General features: G+C 34.3%; 1 protein-coding gene across 1 annotated transcript in view; it reads right to left on the bottom strand.

Annotated features, from left to right (window-relative positions):
* The window catches only part of LOC118854797 (ephrin type-A receptor 5), a 109,710-nt gene extending 101,134 nt beyond the window's left edge, over positions 1–8,576 (bottom strand). The window contains exon 1 of the mRNA XM_036765041.1: positions 8,528–8,576. Within this exon, the coding sequence (XP_036620936.1) occupies positions 8,528–8,576 (49 nt within the window). The remainder of the gene's footprint in view (positions 1–8,527) is intronic.
* Between the last annotated feature and the right edge of the window lie 4,178 nt (positions 8,577–12,754).

The following is a 12,754-nucleotide window of genomic DNA, read 5'->3' as shown; positions in this document are numbered from 1 at the left end:
GATAACACGGAATTACTTCCTTATAAGAGCTAATTTTATATCTACTTATAAATGATAATAACTGCTATAATAAAACACATTAGATAGGAAATGTTTCTTATATTAACATTTGAATCATTACACTTTTATGACATTATTATCTCAACTTCTTACACACTTCCACAGAATGTTCTTACATATTATTTGCATTAAAAAATTTAGATGGGAATAAAAAGAATATGCTTTTAAATAGATTTATGTCTTTTTAAAGAATATAGTCTGACTTTAGGGAATTTAAATATATAAGTACTTCTAAAGTATATTTTACACAATTAGCAGATTATGATAGTATGAATCAATCGCTCAAAAATGAGTATTTATGTGTACTATGGAGAAGTGACTAAAAAGTAAATTCTTTCAGGCTTGCAGAAGAGATTCTTTTTCTACACTAAAAGGAACTCAAAATATCATTGGGAAACAAGGCAGAAAATACGAGAAAAATGAAATAATGAGATCACATCCAATATGCAAGAGAATTGCAAGGAAGCATGTGATTAATTGCCAAAATGTTGTTCTGCTAAAGCAGAACAAGTAATAAAATCTTAACTTGACTTAATCATATTATTCTTTGGAAGATGGAAGAATAGAAAAAGGGAATTCCTATTCTGTATTTAATCCTGACTAATAAGGAAAATTTGGGCACCGAAATAGAGATGACGGAAACATCAGAAGGAAATGACTGCTACATCTCCTAGTTTATTACACAATAGGAAGGGGAAAGTTGAGGATAGTATGATTTTTGGCAGAACTGATTTCAAGGCTATAGAGAAAGAACAAATAGGATTTAACATTCAAAATTTCTGGCTAAGGGCAGATTTAGAGCTAGAAGGAATCTTTGAGATTATCTATTGCAATCTCTTCATTTTACAGGTAAGGAAAGGGGCCCGGGGAGGGCAAATGAATACCATAAGGTCACACTGCTAGTGGCCATAACAGAATTCAAATTCTTGGCATCTGACTTCAAATTGGACACAACCATCACTTCTCAAGAATCCCAGATCATAAACACAATCCATTCCAACAAAGAAGAAAAGAGGGAGAAGGCTAAAGAGACTGATGGGAATATACAGTGAACTCTGAAATAAAAATAAACTAAAAGAGACGTGGGAGAAAGTATAGGAAAGTGTGCAGAGTATTCAGTCCTAAACCAAGCCCAAATTTATGAGGACTGCTAAGAACAAAAAGGGCTTTTTTGTTTTAGGGTCAGGAAACAAGCAAACAAACTATCAAATAAGGCAAAGAATATAGGCAGTAGGGAGGTAGAAGATAATATGATAATGGATGATAGAAGAAAGAAGTTCTCCTCTTATTCTGATTCTTTTTTTTCTCTACTATAGAGAATTATCTTCAGATTGGGAAGCAGAACACTTATACTTTCCAGAAGTATAAAGAAAAAAGAAAGAGGGAAGAAAAAATTAAGGTGATGAAATATATGATAAGTGAGGATCACAGATTTATAAGAATGTAAGATTTAGAGCTTATATTAACAGAAAAGATTTTGGAGATCATCAAGTATGGCCTTATATTTTTACAGAAGAGGTAACTAAAAAATTCTAGAAATGAAGTGATTTGCTCAAGTTTTCCCAGGTCAGAACACAACTAAGAACTCAAGTCCAGATGTTCAGATGCTAAATGCAAACCTTGTCCTACTACACTATTGAGAAATGGTAAGAAAATGTGTGTATGTATGGGTGTATATATGTGCATACAAATACACATGGATACAGATATATAGACCCAGTATATATGGATGTATATGTAACATGTGTGTATAAACATTCAAAGAGTCCATTCATACATATTTATATGCATATACATTTATATACATATACATATACATATACATATACATACTTATACATACATATTACATTTACATGCATATAATATATATTTATATATTCTTTGCATGTTTATGAAATTTGAAATAATCCACATCAAAACATTATTTCCTACTTATAAACAAAAGAACCTTAAGGATAGGGATTAGACTGGTAATTTCACTGATACAGGAATCTTTTATATTTTCTAGCAATGCATCACCTTCTTTAAAACTCATAGTCTCGGAGAGATTGCTAGTACACAGAGAGATTGTGTAACTTGCCCTCGGTCACCCAACCAGCATATGCGTCAGAGGCAGGATTTGAGTTACTTCTTACTGATTCTGAGGCCGGGCCTCCATTCACTCCACTTGCTTCCTCTCAATGTAAAACATGCCACAGGTTCCCCACCCCTGGACTTTAAACTAGCCTGCAAAAGAAGTAAATTTTATAAATTCTTATTTGCATAAACCTATTTTTTAATTCCAGTTATGTAAGTCCCCTGGCCAAGAGCATCTCCAGTTCTTGTGTAGTATTACTTATTTTCTTTGTTTCAATAAGCTTTAGTATTAACTGGTACCCACTACACTGTTTTTCTTTTTCTTTTTTATTGGTTTTTGTTTTGTTTTGTTGCATGGTGCAGTAAAGATGGACCAAGACTTGGCATGAAAGAGAGCTGGACTGACATTTCAAATTAGAACCCTATTGACCACGCAACTTGACAAGTCATTTAAACTCATTGACCTCAAGCTTCTCATCTGTAAAATTAAGGAGGTTAGAATTGATAGCCTTTTAAGTCCTTTCCTGCTTATAATTTACAATAGTATGTTATTATTTTCCTTGTATGGGAAAGAATGCGTATTCTTTCCTGCTTCCCTTGTTCTTCTTTAAAAATGGTGTTTTGATTTGCTTTTGATTTGACTATGCAAATTTAGGGGAAATATTTAAGTTACAATAATGAAAAAGAAAGAAAAAAAGATGTAGATATTGCAGAGAATTCTGAAGTTGTTTATCCTCATATATACCAGTTCGATTACCTAGATATTATTCTTTCTTTGATGTCTCTTTCTTCTGTTTTACTCTGTCTTTACATCTATAGCTAGATTTAAAGGTAGATTCAAAAAGCGGTTGATATCTTAGCCTTTTTGAATCAGCTATTCTAATCTCCCCAGCCCTCATCTCATTGGTCAGGCAATAACCATTTATTAAGTGACAACCATGTGCTTGGTATGCGCCAAATATGTGCTAAGCAATGGGGATAGAAAGAAGGGCAAATGAGGGTTCCTGCCCTCAAAGAACTAAGAGTCTAATGGGAAACAAGAAAATGAGCACCAACTCTGTGCCAGTCACTGACCTAAGGGCTTTACAAATATCTCATTCGATCTTCATGGCAATCTAGTAGAAAGATGCTATTACTATAGCCATCCAAATTTGAGGAAACTGAGGCAGACACAGATTAAATGATTTGCACAGAGTCACACAGTTAAGAAGTATCTGAAGTTGCATTTGAACTAATTTTCTTGACTCCAGGCTCAGCGCTGTAACTAGTGTGCCACCTAGTTGCTTCTAATGAGGGAGGTAACATGAAAACAGCTACATAAAATATATTACAGGACATATTGGTAATAATCAACAAAGGGAACTTACTAGAATTAAAAAAGATAAATGCTTCTTGTCTAAAGTAGACTTTTAGCTGGGACTTTGACAAAGCCAAAAGTCAGAGAAGAGGAAAGAAAGCATGCCAACCATGGGATATTGCCAATGAAAATGTTTAGAACCAAGAGATGGAGTGTTTTGTGTGAGGAACAGTAAGTAGGCCAATGTCACTGGATCATAGAGTGTCCCATATAAGTGACATTGTAAGAGGCATAATTTTGAGTGGTTGATTACCCACATTATATTTTGAACCTGGAATAACTTGTCTGGAGGTAATCCATAAACAAGTGTTAGGGGTGTTCCTAGATGCTGTACATATTTTTCACCAATACAGATACAGAGCTGTAGTCATAAAATAGTTGTGTTTTTCTAGTCATAAAATAATCCATGTTTTAATGTTAAAATCTTTCCACCAAAATTAATCACATAATAAATATATAGATAAGAATGTTTTGTCATAAAATAAAATACTTCTTAAAGCAAGGGATTTCTTTTCAAGGTGAACATTTGCTTAATTTGTCACTTGTGTAGGTTTGGATTTTCACATATTGAGTTGTCATAGAGCAAGGCTTCACAAGTTGAACTTTCTTGATGACTTTCTTCACGTCCAATTTTTCCCATGTAGGTCCAGAAAGGGATTTTTTTTTCTCAATTGAATTCTGAAGCTAACCTCCTAGTAGTTTGCTTCTGACTCCTTCCTCACTGGCAGGAAGGATATGACAGTCACACAGACACCGGACACACAGTCTCTCTAATTTCAGAATTCTACACATGGTTCAAATTCTCTCCTCTATCCTTAGAAAAGTAGTCCATGTAATCCATGCTTATAGTGTAAAAACTATGCATTAAAAGGACAGTACATATTAATATACAACACTTTGCTATACTTTACAGATATTTTAGTGCTTTATAACTCATTATTCTATTTCTACTGTAATTTTATATTTATATTTCTTCACTTTGATTTAATTGTTAATGGTAATGACCTAACATTTTTCTTTCCATTTTTCACTGTATTTGGGAGCTTAACTATTAAGATTCAAAAAGAAAGTTCTTTCCCAACTCCGCTACCTAAAGATCCATGAGACTGTTGAAGGGAGAATTACTTTCATAATTTTCAGGCCTACTTAGAGGTATGCATTTTTAAATATTCTGTTGTTTTTATTGTTGTTTTGTTTCAGTTGTGTCCAATTCTTTTTGACCCTATTTGGGGTTTTCTTGGCAGAGATACTGGAATAGTTTGCCATTTTCTTCCCCAGCTCATTTTACAAATGAGGAAACTGAGACAAACAGGGTTAAGTGACTTGCCCAGGGTCACATAGCTAGTAAGTGTCTGAGATCTGTTTTAAACTCATGAAGATGACCCTTTCTGATTCCAAGCTCACTGCTATATCCACTGCCTCACCTAGCTGCGTTTAGAGTTCTATGGGCATTCAAACGGATTGTAAACAGCTTTCTACAAGGAGCCTGAAAAAATAGTTTAATTCTTAGTTATCCCTTTAATTTCAATCAAAATTCTGACAATATGGTCTCCTTTTTCATGTATAGTCAAACAGAATAGTGTTTAACAGGAGAGAGAGACAGAGAGAGAGAGAGAGAGACAGAGAGAGAGAGAGAGAGAGAGAGAGAGAGACAGAGAGAGAGAGAGAGAGAGACAGAGAGACAGAGTGACAGAGAGAGACAGAGAGAGAGACAGAGAGAGAGACAGAGAGACAGAGAGAAATTATCTGCCTATAGCTCCCAAGGGTCCTGTAAAAGCAGACATAGGTTTTGTTTTATTGTAGATCATAGTCTTCTCTAAACCTTAACAGATGAGCTTAGTTACAAGCAAAATCATCTAATAAAATATCATAATCATAAATTATAATAGTAATTCGTTCCTCTATAATACTTAAGGATGCTCATCCACAAACCAATAAACTCATTATGTGACAAGTATACATTCTAACGGAACACTCTGGGGGATAAAGACATGAGAAGCCCTTGTTGTGAGGGTACTAATATGAAGAACTAAATTAGACATATTTCACATTGATTTTTAAAATACCTATAATGTTAAATACTAATAATATTTCAATGAAATAACCTTTCTAATCATTCCAAACCCAGATTCTCAGAAAAAATATTTTTATTATAGCCACTGTAAAAAATAAAGGGAAATAATAATTATTTTTACTATGAAATGATCTTTTTGTTTGTTTGTTTAAAGCAGAGGATATATCACTTTACTTTTCTGGTCCTGTTTTCTCATCTGTAAAGTAAGGGGTATGGAGTAATGGACCTTTGAGGTCTCTTCCAGATTTCACAGTCTTGATTCCTATATGATATGCTTTAGAAACTCAGTTAAAACACACACACATAATGTTCATGTGTGTGTGTATCACAAATTACAAATGAAATTATATTTTTATGTAATTTCAATGAAATACTGATATAGTTATATTCAAGTGAGTATAGGCAAGAACATAAACATTAGAGACTCTTCCATCTATAAAGTTCAGTTATTGTGATTTTTCTAATCTCTTCCTCTTGAACTATTTGTTTTTAGGCACATCATAAATGTTTTCGATAAACATTTCAAGCAAAAACATATTTTTAATGCTGTTGAATAAAAGGAATATTGAAGAAAGATTTTCAAAAGATACTACTTAGGGCTCTGTTGAGGAAAGACTGATGGTGTTGGAGATTTTTTTTAAATCAGAGTGGTTCCTGAGAGAATAGTCTTCCCTCCCACCCCGACACACAATAAGTAAGGCTCTACATGGAATTTTCTCATAAAGATTTCTAGGGTAGGGTTGGAATAGGGGAAGAATACAATAAAACATCCAATAACAAATAAGTGGCAACAATTGAATAGAATTGTGGCAGGAATAAATAGAAGTTCTTTAAAACCAAAGTCTATACATTTCTGAAGTTTAAGGATTTCCTGATGTTTCATCTCCCACCAGACTAAATGAGATGAGGAAACAGGGACAGATGCGCTAACCCGCCAACTTAGAGTAACTGCGTGACTAATGTTTCTTAACTAAAGGGATCATGCCTCAGAGAGAGCAAATGAGAATAAGACTGACAGAGTTCCCTGCAAGGATATTGATCCACTGACTCTTTTCTGGTAACCACTACAGAGACATGAGCTGACAGTAATTAAAATGACTTACACACTGGGATGGTTTCAAACTCAAATCTTCGACTGAAGACACCATAGCCTGCTGCTGTGCGAGCTCTGATTTGGAAGACATATACTGAAGCCGGTTTCAAACCATCTGCAGTAATAGCTGTCTCTTTAGATTTGATAATTGTGTAGCTGGTCTCTTGATCCTTGGCCCACACATACACACATATACCAACAAACAAAGATAAAGGTGAGTATTAGAGAAAACAAGATATATATTAGATCAGTAATTAGTAATGTAAAATTAAGGAATGGATGTTTGGATTCTCATTTAAGTAACATTTCATTCTTAAGACCAATAAATAAACCCAAATACATTGTTTATGTGGGATTTAAAAGTATCCTCTTTCAATTAACACAGGCTCTTCAGCTAGGTGCTGAGGATTCAAAAGCAAAAATGGAACTGGCTCTACTCTCAGATACTGAGAGGCAATATATACACATTAAAATGTATACAAAATAAATACAAGCTAATAGGAAGGAAAGATACAAGGATTTATTAAATACCAATTATTGCCTCTTTGCAAAAATTCTCTCATTTGATGCTCACAACAATCACGGGAGATAATGCTATTATCATCCACTTTTTGCAGATGAGGAAACAAGGAGACAGAAGTTAAGCGACTTGCCCAAAATCACTTAGCTAGCTTATTAACTAAGTGTCTGAGGCTGGATTGAACTCAAGTATTTCTGACTTCAGTCCCAGTGCTGTTTCCTTTATGTCATCTAGGTGCCTCAAATGGGGAAACCACTGGGAGCATAGAATATGTAAATTGAGCAAAGGGGGTTTTTTTGTATTTTTTTTTAATGAAGGATTCCAGAAGGTAGAGGGGAAAATGAAGCACATTCTAGGAATTGCGACCAGCCCGTGCAAAGGGACAGACATGGAAAGTACAGTGACTATAAAGAGTGTGGAGAAAAGTATAATATCCATCAGCTATATTTTCAAAGATTATTTTGGAGCTCTTCTGTAGTCATTTTGAAAGAGAATAAATTGTATTATTAATAGTGAGTTTTTTCAAAAGGTTTGAATTAGGGAAAAAATAACCTTGAAATACACTTTCTGAGTCATTGTGTTTTCATGTATTTTCAATCATGCTTCCAGTGATAGATTAGAATTGCAATAAGGCTGGGGTTAGACACAGGTAGAATCTAGAAGGGATACCATCTAGTTGTTTGGGGAGAATTTTTACTTCATTCCATCAATTTTCAAAGAATGGCAAACACCTTTAAAGCCACCATCTGTTTTACATCCTCTCTACTGTATTTCCATTATGTGGGAAGGGCAGAGAGGAAAGGAAAAAGCATAGGAAAATGAATGGCAAGTGAATGGAATGATAATGATCACTGCTCTTTCTTTTTACCCTATTTTAAATCCAGCCAAATTCATGTATGTTGAATATGAGCTAATCAGTACAAATCTAATTGAATTCACCAAAGGTTCATTAAATACCTACTAAGATCATGATATCCTATATACTGGGATATAAAAATGAAAATGATATACAAATTGGAACCTTAAAATATTTTGTGCAATAGCATAATACAAGTTCCATTAAGGCAGGAATTCCTTATGATCAAAGATATGCACCTTTCTCAGAACTATCCAATACATATTTTGATCAATTATTTAGTTGTTTGACTTTTGTGACCCAATATGGGATTTTCTTGACAAAGATACTGGAGTGCTTTGCCAATTCCTAATCCAGTGCATTTAGGCAAATAAACAGACTTATAAGTGACTCACCCAAGATCACATACCTAGCGATTATTTGAGGCTGGATTTGAACTCAGGTCTTCCTGACTCAAGATCCAAAGCTCTACCAATTAAGTCACCTACCTGTCTCATCCTCTCCATGTAATACTTCAGATATTCCATTTGCACACATGGTTACAGTCTATGTTATGAATTTTTCCTTTTAGAACATATTCTGTGCCTCATATTGGTTTCTAAATGTTTTATTTACCAAATACACTATTCAAATAAATTGTGTTTCTAACTAATGTTTAAAAAACCATTTAAGACTAGTGACTGTTAGGGTGAGAAATGGTTAAGCTTGATTCTTTATTTCCAGAAGCTGACTTCTCCAAGAACTTCATTACCTACTGTAAATCTTAATTTTTAAAAATATTTCAGGGAAATAATCTTTAAAAACAGAAATGTGTTATTGATTTTTAAAATGAGCTAATGGGAAGAACATGTGGATATCTTTGTAGTAAATGAGAGAACACTGTGAAGAATATCACAATCTGTCTGCAGACTCCAATTTCTCATGGAGATTCAGCTATTGTAAAACATTCATTGAACACACACAATTAGTTTATACTGTAGTCCCTGCCCTCTTGAAGCATAATGATTTTTTGTCAGAAATTCAGACATATGCATACACACACACACACACACACACACACACACACACACACACACACATATATATATATATATATATATATATATATATATATATATATATATATACACACATATGTTCATGATTTGGGTAGACAGTGTAAGTAATATTATTTTTCCATTTTTGTAAGTGAGGAAACTAGAGCTCAAATTAGGAGCTACTTATGGTTATACACCTAATATCAGAGCAATGCTATCAATCTTTTTTTTTCTGACTACTACTCACTCTTTTTTTTACTCTCTGTTATACTGAATTTTGTCAGAATCCCATGCTCTAAATCAACCAGGTATGTAGAAATGTAGTCTTACTTAAAAAAAAACTCAAGAATGTTATTAGTTTTATTTTGAAACTTTGTTTCATATTTATTTTAATTTTATTTTTTTCTCATTTAAAAACATCAAAACAATTTTCATTAACTGATTCAGAACTGATGATTACATATCCAATATATTTAAAAAATCAACCAAACCCAACCACTGACCGACAGCAAGAAATTTTTTTTCTTTAAATAAATCTTTCATATGCTCCTTTTGCCATTGATTAATTTGAAAGTGAATTAAATGAGATAGCAGACCTGAGTTTGAATCCTGGCTGTGCCACTTAGTACCTATATAATCTTCAGCAAACTCTCTGGTTCTTGGGCTCCTTATCTTTACAATAAGACTAGATGGCTTCTAAGGTCCTTTTCAGCTCTAGAATTATAATCCTAGAAAATCACTGTGGGGTGGCTACTCATAAAACATGCCTAAGTTTCTTTTAAAAATGGGCAGGGGGGGGAAATTATGGTTCTTGAGCCCAATCTGAGAAAACAGAAAATTATTCTACCACAATCTCTGGTTCTGACTCTATGACCTTTGGTAAATGATTTAAGTTGCCTCACTCAGTTTTGTAGTTGTCAAGGAAGATGAAAGAGCTTGCTTACTTGAGCTTCTGGGGAACCTGTTTTCACAATACTCAGTGCCAAACATGATGAAGAAGTCTATGTCGCAGTAGGTGGAAACCAATTTTGACTGCTTTCTTCGCGTTTAATTTTGTGCTGGCCAGATTTGCCCCAGCAAATGTTATTGATGTTGATTGTTCTTAGAATACCCAAGTGGAAAACATCAATGGTACTTGTGAAGACACAAGGCTGGTTGTGCTAATCCACTGCTTTCCCATTTACTTGCTGCCAGAAAGAAATGGTTTCAAAGAACTTTTATCAGGTGTTTCTTATTTATTGTCATTTGCCATAGGTGAAGAATGTAACTACAACTAGCATATGCAATTCTGGCATACTTGAATTAAATGCTATTTTGATACAAAATGCTGATAAGATATATCATCTTTATACTATAAGAGTGAATAATTTCTGCAAGAAGAAGTTGTATCGCATGACAGTAATCCTATACAATTAAATATATAATTATATATATATATATATATATATATATATATATATATATATATATATATATTCTATAATAAGAAGGCAGGAGGCAATTAGAAAATCATGAGAACACTAGAAATGTACTCCCTAGAATAGTGTAATATATCATATTCATTACACAGAGTTCTGATTTATCTATTTTTGTAATTGTGTGCTTCTCAATGGTATCATACCTAAGGATCTGGAAGTTTCCCAGTTCTGAAAGGATTAAACCTTTAAGTGTCATTATGAGGTAGCTGAGAACTGTTACATCACATGGTGACTAATGAAGAATACTACAATGATGTGTTTCAGAAAATACACACTCACACAATGCCTATAGTGTGTCCAAAATGACCTCTTATTTGCTTTCTTGCTCTCTCCCCCAGCAATCCATGGATAAATCCTCAAACATTATATTTTCTATATCCTAGACTTTAAAAAATGTACACCTTCTACTAGCCCTGCCTTGAACTCTTTATCTGAGGTGGTAGATCTGCTATTCCTCCACTCCACTACACTTCAGATGAGCAAATAAATGACACTAGCCAGCTGCCTACATGCTGGAAAGGGAAGTCTTTGGGATGAGGAGCCAGCTGGCAAACAACAGCCCCAAAGACAGCTTCTCTATCCATGACTGCCTTGAATTAACAGATGGCAATGGGCCCATCACTATGTAGGAGCAGTGAGGACCCCATTGACCTGTATTAGTTCAGGGCAATAACAGGCAGGAATGCCAGCTGGTGAGTTCATAAGCCCTTGCCTAGAATCTAGTCTCCCGCTTGTGCTTGGATAGCAAGCATCCAATGAAAGAGAATGAGAATTACCCAGAAAGTTCAAAGTGAGCCCTGAAAGCTGACTTATAACCACACCCAAATTAAACAGAAAGGTGGTAGGGTTGCACCTGTGATTTCATTGCTATAGCAAACTTCCACATGAGAACACTCCCTCTACCGATGTGGGCTGCCATCTTTTCTTTACCTTGATAGTCCTAGAGAGTTGCCTAGAGAACTGAAAAGTTATGTGACTAGTCCAGAGAAACATGAAAAAATATATGTCAGGGATGGCCTTGAATCCAGATTTTTTTCTGACTCTGAAGTATGCTTTCTATCTATTATGCACACTGCTTCTCACTCATCATCAACGTTTTGCACAAATAACCTCAATATTTGGCACCACTTGGAAGAGATTTTTCCAGTCTATCTTACTCATCCATTCTCTTCCTCCTCCTTCAAGCAATATAAACTGAATAAAATCTATACCACCTACATTTCACTTTGCCAATATCATTCTTTCATACTCTTTTGTGTACTTGCAAATTCCCCCAGACAAGTGTTTCATTTTCTTTTATGTTGACCCATGATGTCATTCATAGAAAGCACTCTTGGGGTCCAATCTCCTTCTCTTGATGTAGATTGAGCAAACAAAAGGTATTTTTTTAATCCTCTACTATGTACCACGAACTATACTAGATGCTAGATCAGCAATTTTGCTGTAAGCTATAGAGATTTCAAGAATAGTGTGGAACTAAATTATTTGCCTGTAGACACACAACTAATATATGTCAGAGATATTTCAGGTCTTTCTAACTTCAAGACCAACCCCTACTTCACCATAACACACTGCATTTCCTATTAAATATTCAAAAGTCTTGCTAAAATCCCACCTTCTTTGAGAAACTTTCCCTGGTATTCATACTACCTCCTTAGTCAGCAGTGATATTCTCCACCCAGGGAATGTGGCATTTTGTTTGTACCTCTTTTATAAATTGTTCACTCATTATATTTACTTTTGTTCTTTATCTTCCTACCCAGGTATAAGTTTTATAAAGGCAAAGACCATGTTTTATCTAAAGTTGTTATCTGAAGCAACACAATAAATAACATAATGCTCTTCATATAATTAAAAAAATAAACTCAGGATTTTTCAGCAAGGCAAAAAAGGACAATTATTATTCCTATTCTATAGAAAATCTAAGAAGTTCTTACCTGAGATCACAGAGGAGTACATGTAGGATTAGAATTAATATAATTTGATTCCAGGTTCATTGTTAGGATAAGGCATTCTGCTAAGACAATTTCATTATTTAAAAAAATCACCCCGGTGAAATCCTAAGAAGAGGCTCTTTAAAAGATGCAGAGCTACTCTGAAAATACTTTTGGTTCATTTTTCATTATAGATTGTGTTGGATAAGGCAGTAGTGGGTGCCAACAGATATTCACTCACTCAGTCAATATTTATTAAGCACCTT

Source organism: Trichosurus vulpecula, chromosome 6, assembly GCF_011100635.1.
Source record: "Trichosurus vulpecula isolate mTriVul1 chromosome 6, mTriVul1.pri, whole genome shotgun sequence".
Taxonomy (NCBI): Eukaryota; Metazoa; Chordata; class Mammalia; order Diprotodontia; family Phalangeridae; genus Trichosurus; species Trichosurus vulpecula.
This window is presented reverse-complemented; position numbering and strand designations above follow the sequence as displayed.